The 21,815-nt window shown below is 27.7% G+C and overlaps 2 protein-coding genes and 1 long non-coding RNA gene across 3 annotated transcripts; 2 read left to right on the top strand and 1 right to left on the bottom strand.

Annotated features, from left to right (window-relative positions):
- Positions 1-298: 298 nt before the first annotated feature.
- LOC141536089 (uncharacterized) lies at positions 299-8,877 on the top strand. The gene is made up of 4 exons (XM_074256337.1): positions 299-686; positions 996-7,409; positions 7,652-7,868; positions 7,941-8,877. Coding segments are annotated over exons 1-4 (7,218 nt in total). The 5' UTR covers positions 299-685; the 3' UTR covers positions 8,527-8,877.
- Positions 8,878-9,472: 595 nt separating this feature from the next.
- LOC141536114 (endoplasmic reticulum metallopeptidase 1) lies at positions 9,473-15,069 on the top strand. The gene is made up of 11 exons (XM_074256376.1): positions 9,473-9,636; positions 10,430-11,107; positions 11,171-11,302; positions 11,658-11,778; positions 11,861-12,166; positions 12,244-12,473; positions 12,558-12,738; positions 12,816-13,000; positions 13,072-13,227; positions 13,310-13,515; positions 13,729-15,069. Exons 1-11 carry the CDS (start codon positions 9,634-9,636, stop codon positions 14,180-14,182), a joined length of 2,652 nt encoding a protein of 883 aa, XP_074112477.1. The 5' UTR covers positions 9,473-9,633; the 3' UTR covers positions 14,183-15,069.
- A 519-nt stretch (positions 15,070-15,588) lies between these two features.
- Positions 15,589-19,928, bottom strand: LOC141536115 (uncharacterized). Its single transcript, XR_012480692.1, has 5 exons — positions 19,829-19,928; positions 19,546-19,749; positions 19,008-19,288; positions 17,719-17,842; positions 15,589-17,517 (listed from the first exon to the last, which is right to left on the bottom strand). It is a non-coding gene; the product is annotated as an uncharacterized LOC141536115 (long non-coding RNA).
- Positions 19,929-21,815: the final 1,887 nt, after the last annotated feature.

The following is a 21,815-nucleotide window of genomic DNA, read 5'->3' on the forward strand; positions in this document are numbered from 1 at the left end:
TTTTAAAAAAATTGCATTTTTAATTTATTAAAATTTCTACAAGTCCATTTTTAAAATAATTTATTTGTTAAAAAAAATTGTCAAGTGACAGTTAAATTTAATGTCATTTTTTATTTAAGCAAGAATGTGTCGTACACATTCTTGTAGTCTGGAAATATCCGTTGACAACAGAGTTAATTATGACACAGTCACTGAAAACCAACCTTAAGTTTAAGTAAAATTCAAATGTTTATAAACCTCTACTGCGTCGCAACACGTGGTAGCAGTGTGGCCAGATCGTGTGATTTTTTTACCCCCACTTTGTAGGACACTCTCATTTAACTACATTGAAAGCGGTACAAAATGGGGGTAAAAAAATCACACGATCTGGCCACACTGCGTGGTTGAGTATTGGAAGACAAAACAAACATCAAGGTTATCGTTTTACAACAATGATAAAAAAAAAGAGAGAAAAATTCATTTGTTTACAAAAATAATAATTCCGAAGAACTGGACTTCCCTCATTGTGTCTCTGAGTCACTCTGACAGAACGATGCTCAATTGTTCTGTCTTTATACTTGCAAAAAAATTCTAAGCTTGGAATATTTTTAATACAATTAAAAATACAGTTATGTATATACAGTTACAAATTTACTTACGTTTTGTTATTTTATTTTGGTTAACAAAAATATCATTAATTTAAAAGAGTAAGTATTGAAATTTTACTCCAATAATTTTGTTTATAAGTAATGTCATTATTTTTAAAATAATAAAAACTTGACAATTGTTCAGAATTTTTAATCAAATCTTACATTAATTTATTTATTTAAAAAAAATATACGTGATATTTTCTAAGAGCCAGTTTTTCAATCGGGATAAAATTTCTAGATTAAAAAATTTTATAAATAAATTTTTTAGGTTACTTTTTATTTATATCTTTAACTTTAATTAAAAAAAAAAATAATTACTTTAACTTACACCATTTTTTAAATTTATTAATTTAATTTATTTCGCAGTGGATCCTGAAAATCAAAGCGGGAAACAATCAGACAAACAAATGGCGTCTGAATCCAAAAATTATCCTAAAAATATAACCGGTAAGTCCCAGACAGATGACGATAAATTATTATATTGTTATATATGTAATGTTGAACAAACTTGGAAGGAGCATAAGATCAGCTCCTCACATCAGTCACATCTCCAATATTTTTTAAAGAATTTTGAAGAGTCATCGGCGGCGTATGTCAAATGCAAGCTGTGTAGCAATCAGATTTTTAAAAGTTCATTGAAAAAACACGCAGCTAAAAAACATCAATTGATTCCATGGTACAGACCACTTGATGAATCAATTTCGTACTTTATAAATTTTATTAAGCCAAGAAAAGAAGTTTATGAATGCCTCTTATGCAATAAAGAATTCAAAAGTTGGTTCATGGCATTGAAGCACATTGATCTTCCAAAGCATCAAGTTCGTTTGAAGAACACTATTAAAGAAGACGTCGATAAAGATCGTTTGAGCATGAGGTTTTGTGAGAAATCAATTAACCATTACATTTTTTCAAACGGAGCTTCGCGAGCTCGATGTTTGGTGTGTAATGTTATTTTTGAGGAGTACAATGCTGTTGATGAACATTTTACTGATGAAACTCACAAGAAGAATTTGAATACTAATAATATCAATCCCATTTTATCTTTGGATGATTCTATGAGTTTTCTTCTTAAAGATTTAAAAATAAGTGATCCAAAAAATTCTACAACCGATGATTCTCCTGGAATTTCTAATTCAGAGTCTCGAGCATCTACAAGCTCAGGTTACGGATCTACTTTTAGAGATCCAAAGCTCAATAATAATAATTCTGACAACGAAGACATAGCTAGTAACAAATCTTCAGAGAAAATTGAAGTTATCTCTCCTTCTGAGCTGAAAATTTCTTCTGAAAAACCTGCAATAAAAAAAGAGGTAAATCAACTACTCTTTTATTCAAAATCTATCATCAACTGGAGTAAATTAGAAAATTTGATTCTCCGTTTTTTTGAAAACTACATTTTTATTGGTGACAACTATTATTATTGTAATTTATGCGGACTAAGCTACCCATTTGTATCGTTTATGTCGGCGCATCTTGATGAATCGGATCACCAATATTGGTTGTTACATGAACAAAAAGAAACATGGTCCAATGGATATAAAGCACCTTATATGCCAATTTTCATCGAATTACTCATCTCTAATAATATTTTTCCTCATTATTTAACAAAATTAAAATGTTTCAGTTGCCAGACTGTACTACCATCTTATAGTAGTGCCGAAGATCACATCAACAGTTTTATACACAGGAACATTCCTCAACCTATTAATATTTTTCAAAAAACACCTGTTGAACATCAGCAACAATTATTACCGGAATCAAAAACTGATGTAGCTATTTACTTTAAAAATTTTATTGAAAAAGGCTGTACAAATTATTACTGCCACTTGTGTCAGTCTTCTTTTACATCATCAATTACAGTAATGAGGCATATCGAGACATTGGAACATTGTAAGCTTTTATCGAATGAAACATCAAAAGCATTTTACGAGTCTCAGTATACGTTATATTTCTATGAATTGTGCATAAGAAATAGTATTTTTAGACTATCTCACAAAAAGCTAAAATGTTTTACATGCAAAGGCATTGAAATATCAAAGAAAGTGGTACAGAGTCATATAAAATCTCTAGAACATCAAACTGGTATTGTACCAAATAGTCCAAGCAATAACAATCAAATTTCACACAATGAAAATCAAATTCCACAAATTACAATCAAGAATTCTAAATCTTCAACAGAAAAATTAATTATTAAAAAAAATCAATTGATATCCGAATGTTATTTGGAAAATCGATTTTTAAAATGCTTTGAAAATTTTATTTCTGTTAGTAAGAGTAATTATTTTTGTAATTTGTGTAAAAAGATATTTTCTTCTTCGTCTTCAATGTTTATACATATACTCAATTCAAGTCATATAAATCTTTTGGAAGAAAGAAGACAGAAATACGGGATAAGTGAGCATAAATTTTTGCATATACCGAAATTTTATGAATCTCTTGTTCGGAACAATGTTTTTCAAGTTAATCCACGGGAAGTAGAATGCTTATCATGCAATTGCAGAATGAGTGGGTACATTAGTGCTGAAGAACACATAAATAGTAAAAAACATAAAATTACTCATAAATCTATACTTAATGAAATAAAATCATCTATTTCACTCGAAAGTGAAGATGAATGTACAGACGCAGCAGTTGTATTACCAGAAACAAAGAAAATATTGACTAAATATTTCAAAAATTCTATTGAAAAGCGCTCGCAAGATTACTATTGCCATCTTTGTTGTATTAATTTATCATCTTCTTTAGTAATGGAGCACATTAAAAGTCAAAAGCATTATAATTTTGCCATTAATAATTGCAAAGATTATGATAAAGTTGAAAAAAAAATTTTTTACACCGAATTGTGTGTAAGAAATGGTATTTTTTGTCACACTGCTCCTGGATTGAAATGTTTCACATGCGATAATTTGGTTAAAAAAAAGGAAAACATAGAAAAGCATATAAAGAGTGAGGAGCACGAGATGAATCGAGAATGCAGACGACAAAACACAATTCTACCTCAATCCGAAGCTATCTCAGTTGAATCTTTGACTGACGTTAAAATAAATAATGCTCTTCCACTTCAAGCACAAAGTTGTTTTTCCAACGAAAAAAAAATTGAAATTAATCAAAATATTATGCCAAGAGTTAGTGAAGAAATTGATGATACTATTCAATTGATTCCGATATGTGATTTAGAAAATAATTATTTAATATTTTATGAAAATTTTATATTTATACGCAACGATTCTTATCGCTGTAATTTGTGTAAAAAAAGTTTCTTGTCATCTTCGATTTTGTCACATATAAACGATTCGCATCATAAAAATCTTTTAGAAGAAAAAAGACAAGAAACTGGCATTAGAGAGCACAAAGTTTTGTACTTACCAAATTTTTATGAATTACTTATTCGAAATAATATTTTTCAACTTGATTCACTTGCAATTAAATGTTTGTCATGTGAGTGTTCTATTACAGACTACTCGACTGTTGAAAATCACATTGATAGTGAATGGCATAAAAATAATATTAAATTAATGGCTGTTACAATCGACGCGTTAATTCCCATTGGAAGTAAAAAAAAAAATTCTTCAGGATCGCGAATCCTGCTCCCGGATTCGAAAGAAGATTTTGCAAAGTATTTCGGAAATTTTATTGAAAAACGTCAAGAAGATTACTACTGTCATCTGTGTTGTATTACTCTGTCAACTTGGCTTGAAACATCAGCGCACATGGAAGTTCCAAAGCATCGCAACATTGCAAAGGATCAGTATGTCGACACAAAGATCCAAAGTAATTTATATTACAGTGAATTATGTATAAGAAATAGTATTTTTAATTACAGTTCCACCGAATTCCAGTGCTTTAAGTGCAAAAAAAATTTTTTTACAATGAATGATGTAAAACAGCATGTTACAAGTAAAAAACACAAAAATAAATTTAAAGTCAACTCAATTACAACGACAGCAACAAAAATTGTTCCAGTGAGTACACAAAATTCTTTGAACAAGAAAAATATTGTAATTTATCAGAGCACTGGATCTATTGACGGAAAAAAAATTAATAATAACCAATCAATATCTAATTTAAAATTGGAAGAAAAATTTTTAAATTGCTTCAAAAATTTTATTTGCATATTTAATGAATTTTATTACTGTTGTCTATGTGAAAATGCTTATCTGTCATCAGTTCTAATGTTGTTGCATATAAATGATCCAATCCATATAATGAGAAGACAAGAGAACAGTATTGCCGAGCACACAGTTTTGTATACGCCAAATTTTTATGAACTGCTTGTTCGGAACAATGTTTTTCAACTCAATTCACTGGCAGTAGAATGCTTATCATGCAAGTGTAGTATGTTTGGTTCCATTAGTACTGTAGAACACATAAATGGTAACAAACACAAAAATACTCATAAATCTATACTTGATAAAATAAAATCAACTATCTCAGTCGCAAGTGAAGATAAAAATGCAGATGCGGCAATCGGATTACCAGAAAAAAAAGAAGATTTCGACCAATACTTTGAAAATTTTATTGAAAAGCGCTCCAAAGATTATTACTGTCATTTGTGTTGTAATAAATTGTCATCTTCTAAAGTAATGATGCACATCAAAATTCCAAAGCATCTTAATCTTCCTAAGGATAATTATAAAAATACAAAAACTCAAAATGATTTTTTTTACACCGAATTGTGCGTAAGAAATGGAATTTTTAGTCACACTGGCCCTGTACTGAAATGTTTTATATGCGAAAAATTGGTTGGAAGAAAAAAAATGATTGAAGAGCATGTAAAGAGTGAAAAACATGAGACTAATTATTCATCTAAGTCTGAAGTTAATTCTTCTTTAAGACAACCTTTAAGCTTATCTCAGAGTACTGTTAATTCTAGTAATAAATCAATAGCTATTTCTTCTTCTAGCGAGTTACCGATGACTCAAGTTCAGTTTTTTGAATTATTTAAGAATTCAATTTTTCTTCATAAGAATAATTGTTTTTGCAATTTGTGTGAAATATATTTCCCGAAGTCTGATGCTATGACACACATAGATAGTAGGTGTCACAAGAAGAAAACAAGGTACGGTAAAAAAAAATTCTTCAAAGTCTGTATTAAGGTATTAGATAATTTTGGAGAATTTGTACGAAACAACGTTTTTCCGTTTAATAAATCCACGTTACATTGTTACTCATGCAATCTCAAATTTAGTAACTGTCAAACCATCTTACATCATTTTGGTAATGATATGCATAAAAGTGGTCTTTATAAATTAACAACTACTTTAATAGCAAAAGAAAAATCATTAGCTGAAGAATCTCTAAAAGAGCAAAGGAAACATAAAAGTGTTGTTAATGAATTAAAAACTACTTCAGAAGCAGAAGAAAAATCAAGAGCTTTAAAATCTTCAAAAAAGCTGCAAAAAAGTAATTATGATTCTTCAAACATCTTATCATGTGATATTTACAGGTACAATGATACAAGAAAGAATTTTTTCCACTGCCGTGTTTGCAATCTTAAAATCAGGTCCCGTAATATCCTACACGTCCATTTATCCGGCCATTTTTGGCAGCTATTTACTGATGAGGAGATAGATAAGTTGATGGCTTCAGCGAAGTCGCAGTCTAAAAAAGCTTTAGTTTTGAGGAACGAAAGTGTTGGGCAGCCGGTTTTGAACTTTTTAGATGGAAGAAGACTTGCGGAAATTAAAGAACAGGCAAAGACTGGTTTATCACCAGATAAGAAATCCGATAAAGATGCTTCATCGAAAAAGAAGAAGCAAAGAGATGATAAGAAAAATAAAAAAGATCCGAGAAGGCATTTTAGAAATATTGAGCGAGATGATCTAGATGTTGATGAAAATAACAGCTCTAATGGGCTCGATATTTATGAAATGAATGAAGAAATACGCAATTTGATTCAGGTGAGTTTAAGTAGAATTTGTATTATTAACAAAGATGAAATTTATTGTATGATATGTCGCAAAAATGTGGAATATTCTTTGCAAATTGTCTATGAACATTTTCGAAGCATTGAGCACTCGTATTTTGTGACCCAAATGGTCCAAGATCACATGAAATTTGAACGTTATCCAAGGGAGCTCAGTGATTTTGAATTAGCCCGTGGAATGATGGAGGAAAAAAGCGATCGACATGTTTTTTGCTTTGTTTGTAATCCTGCTAAGCCTGCGACTATTCCTAACAAAACTGAATCCGTGCGATTTCATATAAACTCGGAAATCCATCAGGATAAAAAAGATAAATTGAGCGCGAATCTGCAGCAATTTATAAGTAATTTTTACTCAAGGCTAGAACGCAATTGGTTCAATATCCAAAAATACTGGTGTGTAATTTGTAGCAAGAAATTTAATCTTGAACATAAATTTTGTCATCATTTCAAATCAAAGCCTCATTGTAAAAAGTTGCAGAACTTTATTAGATTTGAAATTCTTATTTTCGATTTTTGTCCTACGTGTGGTATACTTTATTATGGATTCAAAAATACTTTTGCTTATCATTCAGAATGTCAGTTTCATAAATTTTATTCTGATAAAAATTTATATTACATATCACAACTTCCGAAACTTACTGAAGAACTGGTGGCTAACGCGGAAGAAAATTTAAAAGTAAAATTAACAATGATGGAAAGTAATGAAGCTACAATGAAAAATGAAGAAGAGTTGTTGTTAAATGATTTGAAAATGACAATTAATAATTATGGAGATGCTAAAATGTATCCATTTGGTTCTCGAATCACTGGACTTGCATCAATGAACAGTGATCTAGATATCTTCATTGATTGTTGTAAGTAATTTATATAATTTTTATTTTTTTATGACTAAAATATTATTATTTTTCTAATTTTTTTGCCATAATTTATTTGTTACATAAATTATTAAATATTTGTTAAATTAATTTTATTAAAATTTTTTTAAATAATTTAATTGCTATAAAAATAAAAAAATTGACAGACGTCTGTTACTTACAGTATTATATTTTTTTTTATTACTAATTATTTATTTATTTATTTTTTTTTTTTTTTAAAGATAACCGTTATTACGAAGGAACTGAATTAGATAACGTCTTGAATGTACTGACAAAAATTGAAGGTATAGTGAAGAAGAAAAAAGAAATCTGGACAATCAAAAAAACAATTACAACATCCAGAATTCCAATTATCAAACTGACTCATAATATTACAAGTATCGATTGCGATTTGTCATTCACCAATGGTCTAACGACTGAAAATACCAAATTAGTCAAGTAAGTAAAGATTTTTATTTTATAATTTTTTTATTCTAATTCAATGTCAATTAAATTTTTTTTTTACTTCAGATTATACGTTGACAAGTATCCGATGTGCAAGAAACTCATTTTGTTTATGAGATACTGGATAGATGCTTGCAACCTTAATGGTCAAGACGAAATTCGTAGCTATGCCATTTCCTGGATGGTAATTTATTATTTACAAACAAAGTTTATCTTCCCGAGCGTTGCAGAGTTGATGAAAACTGAAGGAGAGTCACGTGTGATTGGTGGTTGGGAAACCAAAGTGGCCAAAGACTTTAAGCTACCTGATAATATTGAATATAGTTTTAAGGATCTGTTATACGGATTTTTTATCATGTACGCTGGATTCGATTACCGGAATAATATTATCTGTCCGCTTCTGGGTCGACCGGTAAAAAAAATCGATTTTCTTGTGCCTAAAAACCTGACAAATTTACCTGATGAAATGTTGCCTTATGTAAAATACACGAAGAAAAATAAAAAGGTCGACGGTTTCCGATCCGATTCAGCAATGGGCGTTCAAGATCCTTTTGATCTCAGCCATAATTTAACAAAAGCCGTCAAAAAATTTGTAATGTATCGATTCCGAACTTACTGCGCTATAAGTGCTGATAAATTGATTGATAAATAATCATTTTTGTTTTTATTTAAGATTATTTTTTAACAAAACTTTGAATACTGTTCCTAATAAGTATCTTAATAGTCATTAAATATAACATAGTATTTTAATGTTACCAATAAACTGTTTCTATTTTTGTATTTTCACAATAGTATTTTATATTTAAATGTTTTAAAAATTAAAATAATGAATTTTGTATTCTTATAACTTTTATGCATAAGTTGAGTTGTTGTCTAGTATTAAATATGGATAATACAACTCGACAAAATTATAATGTATGAAGGTTACAGATAAATTCATTATAATTGTTTTTAATTGAAGATAAATAATTTTAATATTTGTCTATGTATTGATCAAAAATAAATTTATTACTGGTTATAAATAAGCTACTGCTAATTTTTTTTTTTTTTATTTTGTATATGACATTTAATTTAGCTGTCACTTGACAATTTTTAATGTTCTTCAATAAAAAAATTTATTTTTAAAAAATTGCATTTTTAATTTTATTAAATTTCTACAAGTACATTTTTTTAATAATTTTTTTTTTGCTATAATTTATTTGTTAAAAAAAAAAATTAAAACAGTTGTAAAGTGACAGCTAACTTTAATGTCATGTCATCTAATTTATTTGTCAAAAAAAAAGTTAATTCAATTTAAAAATTAAAAATCTCAGATCAAGTGTCTTGAAAATTGAAAGTTGATGGTCACAGTCCATTGACCTTTGTACTTAGATTCGATTTCCGAGTGTCTATATAATATCGATATACACATAAGTAAAATATATATATTACGTGTACCTCGGCTTAAGAGCAAAAAGACACATGCACATAGTTGTATACATATATATATATATATATATATATATATATATATATATATATATATATATATATATATTGATACATGACATAAGAAAAGTACTGAAATACATTTACACATTGAACATTGGTTTACGTTGACGTGAACGTGACTATGCGCGGTCGCAATGTTCTGCAGTAAAAATGCAGCTCAATTGTCGTTCCAACTTCAATAATCATTAATTCAATATTTATTTATTTATAATTATTTAATTAATTACCATCCTCAGTACGTTTCATCCTTTCCAGATAAAGAGTCACCATGGTAAGTCGGCCTGTACTTTTTTAAATTATCAATACACTGGTGTTTCCATAACCTACATAGACATTTTGGTCACTCTCAGTGACAAGTACAATTTTTTACTATTATTTACTATTTATAAAATCAACTGACAACATTAATGAAAAATGGTATTAAATAAACACTGAAATAAATAATGACATTGAAGTTAGCAATCATTTGATGATTTTTTAATTTTTTTAATAAACGAATTTATTCCAAAAAATTATTTTTTTTAATTTCGAAATGTCAAATTTTTTTGCCATAATTTATTTCTTAAAAAAAATTCTTAAAATTATGAAATATCTGCTAAATTAATTTTCATAAATAAATAAGATAAAATATGATATTGAAATCAGCTGACAAGTGACAATACTAAAGTTAGCCGACGTTTTTAATATTTTAATTTTTTTTATTTATTCAATTGTGACAAAAAAATATTTTTTTAAAAATTGCATGTGAAATTTTTTCTTTTAATTTTTTTTTTTAAATAATTTTTCTTTAAAATAAATTATTAAAATTTTTAAATGTCGGCTAACTTAATTTTCATTAACAAGTGTCAATTTTTTAATTTTTGTATTTTTTTTTTTTTTTTTTCATTAATTAAATTGTAACAAAGAAAAAAAAACATTTTTTAATATTTCCACTAATAATTTTTTTTCTAATTTTTTTCATAATAATTTAATTATTAAAAAATTATAAAAAAATTTATAATGTCAATTAACTTCAATGGTACAATAAAATAAAAAATAAAATATTTATAAATTAATTTTTTCAGCAAAAAGACGGAGTAAGATATCGCCCTCACAGGAGTGGTAGACCAGTAGAAGAGGGCTACTCCAATTTACCAAGTTCAATTAAAAAGAAGACATCACCACCAAATGGGACCCAGCATCTTTTATTTGCCCTGACATTTTTCTTATCGATATCTTTGACTGTTATAGTAATGGACAAGCATTTACCGGAGGGAAAGTTGATAAAAAACGAGCACAAGTACCCGGGAAAATTTATCGCCGAGAGAGCGAGGAATCACGTTGTTAATTTAACGTCCCTTGGACCTAGAGTAGCCGGTAGTTATGCTAATGAAGTAAGAGCTGTTAATTATTTGACAGCTGTGATAAATGACACCATAAAACAAGCTAATGATAATCATAGGATAGTTATTGATGTCACTAAACATTCGGGAGCTTTTCCGCTTACTTTTCTCGATGGAATGACAAGTGTTTACAAGAACGTGCAGAATGTTATTGTTAAACTGGGCCCAAGAAGAGATCCAGAGCACAGTTTGCTGTTGAACTGCCACTTTGACTCGTTTGCCGAAAGCCCTGGTGGATCTGATGACGGCGCGGGCTGTGCTGTCATGTTGGAGATCTTGAGAGTTTTGGCGACTAGTTCTAGATATCTTAGGCATAATATTATTTTTTTGTTTAATGGAGCTGAGGAGAATTTATTACAGGTAGTTTATTTTAATTTTTTTGATTAAATAAAATTTAATTAATCAATTTATTTATTTATTCAGGCTTCTCATGGATTTATAACACAACATCCTTGGGCTAAAGAAATAAAAGCGTTTATCAATATTGAAGCTTGTGGTGCGGGTGGCCGTGAATTATTATTCCAAGCTGGCCCAGAAAATCCGTGGATTGTTGAAGTATTTATTTTTAAATTAGATATTGAAATCAACAGACCTCTTATAATTTTTAGAATTGATCTTGGTAATTATTTAAAAGTAGAGTCAAGCCCATTCTGGGGCATAAAAAATTTTTTTTTCTTCAAATTGATCTTTTTTTTTTTTTTTTTAATTCCGAAAAAATCAAAAAAAGACAAAATATAAATTTTATCCAAAAATATGAAAGCCAATATTTTTTCCAACTTAAAAAAAAAATTTTTTTTAGTTCTAATTTAATTAATAAAAAACTTGAAAAAATTTTTAAGACTCTGTTGATTTAAGTATTACACTTTTTAAATTTATAATAGATTATTTAATAATTAAAAAATACTTCTAGGTATATTCAAAAGTAGTTCCGTACCCATATGCTTCATCTTTAGCTCAAGAAATATTTCAAAGTGGAATTGTGCCAGGTGATACTGATTACCGTATATTTCGAGACTTTGGCAAAGTATCTGGTAATTATATCACACTTGTAAAAACTTGGAACTACCTGCATCAATAATTAGAAATTAATTGATAATTAAAAATAAATTACAGGTGTTGACTTTGCTTGGACGACCAACGGTTACGTCTACCATACAAAGTTCGATACCGTGGAGCAAATACCTCTCGGAGCGCTCCAACGCACTGGCGACAATATACTCGCGTTGACTCAGGGAATAGCTACGGGGAATTACTTAGGTAATCCATTGATGCAAGACCACGATGGCAGTCTTATGTTTTTTGACTTCCTCGGAGCTTTTGTCATCAGGTGGCCATATTTCATCTCGACTATTATAAATATTACGAGCATTTTCATCGGAGCTTATTCTATATATTTAAACATGAAGGTTGCTCGTCAAGGTAAGTGACTAAAAATCAATCAAAAATTTTTTTTTTTGGATTCTTTAAATCAATCGATAAAAATTTTAATTTTTTAGAGTTGAAAACTTGGACATATTTAAAGCAAATATTAATTTGCGTCTCAATAATCTGTGCCTCATGGATAATTTCAATGATGTCAGTAACATTCATTGCACTTATTCTTACTAAACTTGAGAAAGTCATGAGCTGGTACGCCAGACCAGCGTGGTTATTTTTCCTCTATGTTTGTCCGACACTTGCAGTTTCGATGCTCTGTTTTTTGTACGCAGCAAATCGACAAAAACAAGTAAATTTTTGTTTATTATTATTATTATTATAATTTTTATACTAAAAAAATCAATTAATAATTAATTATTAAATTAACTTGCAGGTAGTTAACACTCCTTGGACGTTATATCAATTATACAATGATGCTTATAGTGTAATTTGGATGTCAGTATTGTTAGCTTGCATTTTATTAGAAATACGTTCAGGTTTCATACCATTGCACTGGGTGATATTCCCAGCGTTTGGTAATATTATACGACATAGTCTCTTTGAAAAATGGAGAGGTAACACCAATCATAATTTATTTATCAACTTTAAGCAACCATAAAAAAAATAATAAAAATAATCTATTTATTTTTAGAATGGAAATGGCTGTGTTATCAAGTAGGAATATTAAGTTTACCATATATGCAGTCATTTTATTTAGCAATCGGCGCATTGTATTTATTTATACCAATAATGGGCCGATTAGGCGCTGGAACTAATTCAGAAGTCATTATGGCGAATATGTTGTCAATTTTATTTTGTTTACTTCTAAGTTTCACGGTAGACACTTTAAATTAAATTGAATTTAAATTTTATATTTTATGGATGATTAATATTAATATGTTTTTCAGATGCCAATGGTAATATTAATTAAAAATGCTGGACGTATTATAAGTGTGATGATAGGTTTATTTTACTTGTCAGTCGCAGTACTTATACTAACACCTCTAGGGTTTCCTTACAGTGGCGATGTTTCGTCACCTGCACCTCAACGATTTATGATTGCGGTAAACATTTTAAATCTTATTTGTCTAACTAAATGCATGATTTTATCATAAAATTAATAAACCACTTATTAATTAATTACAGCATACTCAAAGACAGTATTACGATGTAGATGGTATGCTAAAGTACTCAGGAACTGGATTTTGGTTAGTAGACTTAGATATGAATAGTCCTCATAGCGTTCAGTCAATGGTACCTGAAATAGGTGCTGTATTACCTACAAATTTAGACTGTGAAGAACAATTATTTTGTGGTTTGCCCTATCTTGTACCAGTTAGAAGATTTTTATGGTAAGTTTATAAAAGTTCTCTGTAAATATTAATAAGAAAATGAAGTTAGCAGATATCTGGCAATTTAAAAAATTTTTTTTTATTGAAAAATGTATTAAAAAAAATTCCACATTTAAAAAATTTCAAAAATAATAGCCACAATTTTCTAAATTAATGAAAAAAATAAAATTTTGTATTTTAGATTTTAAATTTAAAAATAAATTTTTTTTTTAGGAAAACAAGTTGGATACCCGGACCAGCTCCCACCATAAAAATCCCCACGCAGCTGGAATTATTATCAAAAATAACAAAGAAGCAAACTGTAACATTAACATTTAATATAACTGGTCCTGATCACATAGGAATTATTCTGTCGCCTTACAAAGGAGTGCATTTAAAACAGTGGAACATTGTCGGAGGTGATCCACTGGCATGTCCATCGTGGAACGATCGTGAAGTTTACTTCATCTACTACGCCTGCTCATCTGACTGTGTTCCTTATAATTTTTCCGTAGTTCTTAAAGTCCCAGAAAATAATGAAGAACCGATTTTAACAATCGCCTTAGCCGGGCACTTTTTGCACGGAGAAAATCAAAAGTCACCAAAGTTTGAAAAGTTCCTCAAACAATTCCCTTCGTGGACAGTTATCACACCTTGGACTGCCTCTTACACTTCGTGGGAATTTTAATCGTGATTTATCTATTCAAGTAATTATAGGGGAAAAAAAAAAAAAAAAAAAAAAGTAAAGAGATTAGGGATAGAATTTTCGATACAATATTTAAATTGTATTAAGTGATATTTAAGATTAATAAGTAACAAGAATTAAAGAGAAAAAAAAAATCAGATACAAAAGCACACTTACAATTAGACGGCCTAGATTGATTAGCATTTGAATATTAATGTAAAGTGAGATTTTGTCAGTAACATTTACTATAAATATTTACACCATTTTTTACTAGACCATGTTTACTAAATGGTATATTTAAAAAACTACTATTAAAAATTAAACTTTTTCAATAGGTAATATAATAATAATAATAAAACTTTTCTTATTAAAAAATTATAAACTCTGTAACGAGTTAATTAGCCTGCAAAATGTGCCGTATTAATATTTATATAAATTTATTATATTAGTACATAAATCGAATTGACCAAAAGGTTTAAAAAAATAAAAATAATTTTTTTTTTTAGTATTTTTAAATTCGTGATAGACACCAAACGATAATAATTATTATAAATAATAATATAACACAAGTGCTGCAATAGTTTTATAGCATTATTAAAAAAATATTAAATATTAAAATTAAAAGCTGTAGCTTCTGAACAAAATTTTTACTGATTAGTATGTACTCCTAAAATTAATTAAATCACCTACATGAATTAATCTCGTGTAATGTTAAATAAATTTACTAAATGTATGTATACAAAAAAATACTATTTGAAAAAATTAAATACGATTGGTAGCTGTTGACTGATCTATTTAATGCGCTCTCAGTACTCGATTTATTTTTTAAATATTTTATTTATTTAAACATTTTATATTTATTAAATAATTTTATTTGTAGTAAAATTTAATTTTAATGTATTTATTATTATTTTTATTACAAATGATACATATCTTAGTTTATTAAATTAATTTTTTATGATTAATATTTAGTTATTTATTACCGATTATTAAATTACACTACATGCTTGCAACGAATTATCGCTTAAAAAAAAAAAAAAAAAAAAAAAAAAGTATATATGTTAAAATAAAATATAAATTATATGTAAATGAAGATTTTTTAATTATAGCTTCAACGGAGTGTAGTTAGTAATTTTGCTACAATTAACGTTTGACATTGCACTCCATAATTGTTAATTAAAAATTATTGTTAATATTATAAATTATATATTACAATTATAGATAATTCACAATAAAATTAAAATCAAATTATTTAAAAAATTAAGCCAGCATATTTTTCTGTAATAACAAGTGAATTTATGTAACTAAATCATTGCACAATATTTTAATTGTTTTACAATTGTTTGTCGTTAAATATTTTCCAGGCAAAGTAGGTCATTTTGTCCTACACGAATGATTAATTTTGTCGGATAACGGAAGCTTAATGTATCGGTTAATTTCCGGCATCATCCGGTCACATTTTCACAAAGAATTCTATTAAAATCATTTAATTTTATCATTAATTCAATTCTAAAAAAATCTTTATTGTACAGTAAAAAATTTTGTGTTAATGGGTTGAAAAAATTTTGTGTTAAAAATTTTTATGTTAAACATTTAACACTTTTATATGTTAATTTAAGACAATAGATGTTAAATTTATACAAAAAAGTGTTAAATATTTAACACAAATTTTTTGACGCAATGATGTAAAATTTTTCTACTGTATGTATTTTAATCGTAATTAAAAAAAAAAAAAAAAGTTCTGTATTAAAATTCTAAGTCTTGACTCAGAAAATATAAAGAATTAAAAATTAAAATTTTATAAAATTAAAAAAGAAGAAATAGAAGGTAAAAAAAAATAAAAAATTCAAGTTTTGTGTCTCATAACTCATAAGAAATGCGTCAATATTGACGCACCGGTGTCCGGTAAGGTGAGACCGATTTCCTGGTCGTCGCCGTCGCGTTTCGTCATATGTGTATATACACATATATGTACACTTAACATATATCTTTCTCACTATTGGTCTCTGAATGGAACAAAAACCGACGAGAGTCGATCGCTGACGTTGCTCAAGTACACCACGTTCATTTTTTAACGCTCATATTATTACAATTATATCTTAAATAAATTAACATTTTTTTTTTTTGTGTAAACTCCCGAATTTTATATCAGTGAATTAATATTTTTTTTTAATTCATACAAACACTTGTTATCAGTATCAGTATGTTTTTATTACAACAGAAGGTATGTATTAAGTAATTACAATTACAACATAATTTTTCAGTCTAAAATTCTCTGTTAAATATTCCACAGGTGTAACTTTAGTTACCACCTGAGTTTAAACTCGGGTTAATTGTTTCCGGTTTAATTATTTAACTTAACAAATAGGTGCGAGAGTTGCATTCATTTCTTCAAGATATACTTCTAAATAGAATAGCCTAGAGATTTTTAATAAATTATTATCAGTTTGTTAATTATTAAATTTAACCAAGTGGTGCTAATTGCCAAGTGATCAACTCTTGCTCTTATTTTTTAGCACATAAAAATTTTTAATTAATAATTATTCGCTAAAATTATTATAAAAAATTTTTTTTCAAGCATTTAAATGCTTTTATTTTTAAACAGTTGATATATTTTAGTAATATTCAATATATTTAAACTTAAAAATGAAATAAATACAAGAATGTTCTTGTTTGTCTGTCAATTAGCGCGTTTGCAAGTCGGATAATAAAAGAACTGTCTCATTTGCACGGCCTAAATATTTTTTCTGAGATTTTCTCTTAGCTTCTTTTAAAATTAACACTTATTATTACAAAAAAATACTTTTTTAAAAATAATTATTAATTATTAATTTAAATAAAGCAAAACATAACTTATATTATCGGAGCGTGCTCTATCTGAGTGACGAAGTCGTATAATTTTTAAGAAGACATAAAGAAGATAAGTCACCGGTGTTTTTTTTATTGATCACGTATCAGTGATAAAAATCAAAAACATATATCTTCTTTGTGGAAGAAAAAAAATAGCGCACTTGGAAAACAAAAATCCACATAGATTTTTAAAAATTTTTTTTACATGCTTAGCTTCTTAACTTCACCTTGGTAAGTATGAGTGCGGGCTTTGGTTGTCGCTTCGTGACACTCATGTATCCTATTTAACTGAATACATGAATATGTACGAAATGTAAGCATGTATATATATATAATGTGTCCATGAATATATTTTGTCTTCGTCCATTACTCCCTGCAAGCGGTAACTTTTCTTTATCAGCACAGCTTTTCTTTCTTACTATTCTTCAGTATGTTTATTTATTTTAGCTTGTAACTCAACGACAATTAGTAACGGTGTTACTTTTATCCTGGAACAATGAGAAATAGCACAATAGAGTACAAGTATTTTATTTTAGAAAAATTTTTAAGTTATGTGTAATCTTAACTTGGAGTGAAATATTTGTTGAGTCTGCATTTAAAGACATCGGGCCGGATGAAGTTTATATCTATGTGTTATGTCTTATGTGTTACTTGTTATATGTATATTTTATATACATTTATAAACGTACCTTTTTGTAGTCATAAAACTTTTTATGGACTTATGCGTATGCCCTACGTGTTGAGCGTACTAATTAATTATTGGAGCCCTCTCGCTCTACCTGACACCGGTAAATTTTCTAAACAATGTAGCGCCTGTTCAACAGAAGATAGTTTATGTTCAGTTGCTTTTACTTTAAGGGATTAATTGTACTTAGAAGCTAAAAAAATACCGATTTATTTAGGAGTTTTTTTTTTTAATTTCATTGATGTAAAAATTGTCTAGTGATTAATTGAAGAAAAATTAAATTATCTATTATTAATAAAATAATTGCTTGACAAAAAAAATTAGATTTTTCATTAAATTGTTTATAAAAATATAAAATATCTATTGTAATTATTTATCCTTGGATTAATTGCTGAAAAATACAGAGAAAATTTTGTAAAAATTAGAGACTGATCTTATCAGTTGTTTTCAAGTTGTTTCAAGAAATCTTGCATGAACTTTAAAAAGACAGTTTTGAGAAAAACGCGTTGTAAGTCTCAGCCCCATTTATGTGCTAATGCTCTGAGAAGGTTTTACAAATGCCTACACTGAAAAAAAAAAAAAAATTAATTCTAAACGATTAAGTTCTTCAAAATTACTTTTTTTTAATGTTTTTATAACTTTGAAAATACTTGACCGATTTACATTTAATTTTCTGTGTGAATAATTAAATTCATACTTATAATTTTTTTTAATTTCTACATGTGAAATTTTTTTTTTTTACAATTAAATACTTGTAACAATTTAAAAAATTGTTAGATGTCTGTTAAATTCTGTATCATATTAAAAACAGTAATTTTTGTCAAGCCTTATTGAGATATTATTTAATAAATTTTATAATTTTGCAACTTTAAAAAAAATTGAAATAAGAAATAATTTTTTTCAATAATAAAAATCTAAAAATTGTAAAATTATTCATTAAAATAGAATAAAAAAATTTTCTTCAACAAAATTCATCAAAAAAAAAAAAAAAACCCTCTAAATCATTGTCTAATTACACAAAATAAATGAAGAAAAAAAATCAGTGATCGATCAATTCAGTAAATTCCTGTGGAAAGTGTGAGCTGAATAACAAACTATCCGTCTGCAAAAATGGTTCTTTGCTAAAAAAAACTAAGGTTTCTTAAGAACTCAGAGATTCCAGAGAAGAATCTTCAGTATTGATGACAATAGCTTCTAAGGAAAGCCAATATATAATATAACGGCCCTCAATAGTTGAGTATGCAATGGCAAGCGTGATGTCATTGATAGCTTCGAAGTACATAAAAACTCAACTGGGTATTTGTACCAAATACAAACATATCGTGATTGGCATGATAAACTTGATGACCTGGGTGATGCCACAAGGCATCTTTAATTCTTCGCCATATCCGGTGGCAACAAACAGCTACCGCATTACAGCGAAAAGCGGATCCGGTTAGCGCTAAAGTATGTACACCAACTGCAAATAAGATTTTATTCGCCACCGGAAGTCACGAACGAAAGTCCTCTTGGTTCCTAATTCACGCGCGTGCTCGCTGGCTTCCATACTGCGTTATCTTGATCATTATTTTCTTCTGCGAAATTATTAATTTTTATTAAATAATAAATAATAAATAATAAATATTTATATAAAACTATTTTTCTAAGGGACGTCGTGGAATTTTTATTAGCATGACAACGGTATCATGAAGCAGAAGAAGAAGAAGCTAATGAAGATGAAGAAGGAAGAAATGAGGGAGGGGTCCAGTTAAAAAACGAGGAAGGTTAAACCTTCCTAAGACAGGACAGAGTCACTTAACAACGCTAAACTTAAGGATAATCGTATACACACCTTACACTGAAGCAGAAAAAAAGACAGAATACATTTAGACATTCCTCCCTCTCTTGGTATCATGGTAGCAAACGGGTAGTCGTAGTCTGGTATTACTTCTCGACATTAGTCTTCACGACACCCGCATCGTCAGTTCTTCGGATCAACTCTTCAGCAGCTGTACGTGATTTTAATTATTCATTTGGTCATTCTACCCAAATTTATCTGTAAGTTTTTAAGTTTAAGGATTTATTAACTTACTTATTTTTTTAATAGTAATTCTTAAATTGAACATTTAAATTACCTTTTTTAGTTTTTAGATCTCAGAGGATTTTTATTTAAATTATTATTTGCTAAATTTTAATAATTTAGTGATTCCACCTGACTCGAAAACAGCAAGGCCATCAATTTATTATGATATGACTGGTAGTCGGCTAAAGCAAAATACAAGTGTCAAGTTCCAGTATCATACCACGGAATAACGAATTAGATTAAGTACGAGCTACTGAGTTATAACGTGTATTGTGTTTCATACCACGGGTGGTCAAAATAACGTATCTAGTTTTTTTTTTTTTTTTTTTTTTTACTGAAAGTAGCAGAGAAGACAAACAATTATTGGTGTGCTTAGTCAAAAATTTTATTTTTATTGTTGCTTTTACCATGTTTTTAATAAGTTGCTTTCTTGTATGTTTGGCTGGGAAGAATATTGTAATTGATTTTATATCAAATTTCTGATGAAGAAATCGAAGACAATGTAGAAAAATCTGTTGCACTGTTGACTCTACAAGATATTCTTGAAACTTCTTGCTATTTTCAAGTTATAAAATGTAATACTTGATTTTTTGTGGCAATTTTTAACTAACTTCAAATATTTGCAGTTCTGTAAATAATACTGAAAATTTTAAAAATTTTTATAACAAATTAATTATGATGAAAAAAAACATTTTAAAATTACTATTTATAATTTTTATTTTAATTTCTACAGTAGGAATTTTTTTATAATAATTTAAATGTTACAAAAATTTTTTAAATTGCAAAATGACTTGAAATAAATTTCTTCTTATTGCTTTCATGCTGGACTTTTCTCAGTTCCTTTTAAAAACGTGGTACATTCAAAAGTTTCTTTTTAATATCATGATTTTGAGAAGAAATAATTAATTTATTAAATTTCTGCTATTTTCTGTTAGTTTTTTTTTTTTTTTTTATTTTGATGTTTTTATTGTTTATCTGCAAAAATTGAAAGAAGAAAACTCTGAACGTCTAGGAGGCAAGATGTCGGCATAGCTGATGTTTTGAATAATTCGGCTATGTCACATCGAGCCAACTGTACGTTTAGATAACACAATGTTTATCTTATAGTGTAAGTGTTAAGTTAAAAAAAAATGAAAAATGTAGAGATGCTTAATATACTTTTATTATTTTATAACTAATAATAATGAATTTAGATAATGTGCTATATTTATGCTTGTAGAATAAAATTTATATTTTTTTTAATCAATTTTATTGTTATATTTTTTTTTTGTGAGTTTTATTCTTCACTTACGTATTAGGTATTTATTTAATGATACTAAAGTTAGATGACAGCTGTTAATTTTTTAAATTTTCATGACAAATCAATTACAATAATAAAAAAATACTTTAAAAAATTTCTTAAGTTTTAGCTCCTCTTTAACAAGTGAAAATATTAATGAACAAATTTTCCTCATAAATATGATAACTCTCAAAGTATACAATAACTTTTTTAAAAATCATTGCTGAATAATTATTTATTTAATTGTAAATAGAAAATTTCTATCATCATTTTCTTCTAATCTTTATTTATCAAGCAGCCATATTTAATTAATTTTTAAAAACCGATTTCTTCATGGTTCTTATGCGCATGCGCGTCAGTCACCTGTAATTATACTGTCCCCCGCGTGAGGGCGCACAAATCCCAAGCTTATTCGCGGGAAAATTTAAATAAACCTAAAAAAAAGTGAATTGTAAAGAAAATTAATTTTTTTAAATGAATTTATTAATAAAAAAAAATATTTTTTTTTGTATTTCTATAATATACAGCAAAATTTTTTGATTTTAGTTGACGTTTAATTTAAAATGAGTACAAAATCAAAAGAATTGAAGTTTTTAATTAAAGTTTTGTTAATGAGTGTTGATTTAAATAATCTAGTTTTGACAGGAGTGCTTTAGGCATAGCATGTGCATTAAGATTTAAAAATATTTTATGATTTTAATTTTTCTATAAAAATTTTCTTATAAAATTATTAATTAGAAATATTTATCATCTTCATCAG

Source organism: Cotesia typhae, unplaced genomic scaffold, assembly GCF_013202065.1.
Source record: "Cotesia typhae breed Kobodo isofemale line unplaced genomic scaffold, CoteBio_Ctyphae scaffold_152, whole genome shotgun sequence".
Taxonomy (NCBI): domain Eukaryota; kingdom Metazoa; phylum Arthropoda; class Insecta; order Hymenoptera; family Braconidae; genus Cotesia; species Cotesia typhae.

Excerpts from the sequence above, each read along its gene's own strand:
- LOC141536089 (XM_074256337.1), top strand. Across the intron at positions 7,410-7,651 it reads AGATATCTTCATTGATTGTT|ATAACCGTTATTACGAAGGA; the intron begins GTAAGTAATTTA and ends TTTTTTTTAAAG. Across the intron at positions 7,869-7,940 it reads GAAAATACCAAATTAGTCAA|ATTATACGTTGACAAGTATC; the intron begins GTAAGTAAAGAT and ends TTTTTACTTCAG.
- LOC141536114 (XM_074256376.1), top strand. Across the intron at positions 11,108-11,170 it reads CTGAGGAGAATTTATTACAG|GCTTCTCATGGATTTATAAC; the intron begins GTAGTTTATTTT and ends TTATTTATTCAG. Across the intron at positions 11,303-11,657 it reads AAAATCCGTGGATTGTTGAA|GTATATTCAAAAGTAGTTCC; the intron begins GTATTTATTTTT and ends AAATACTTCTAG.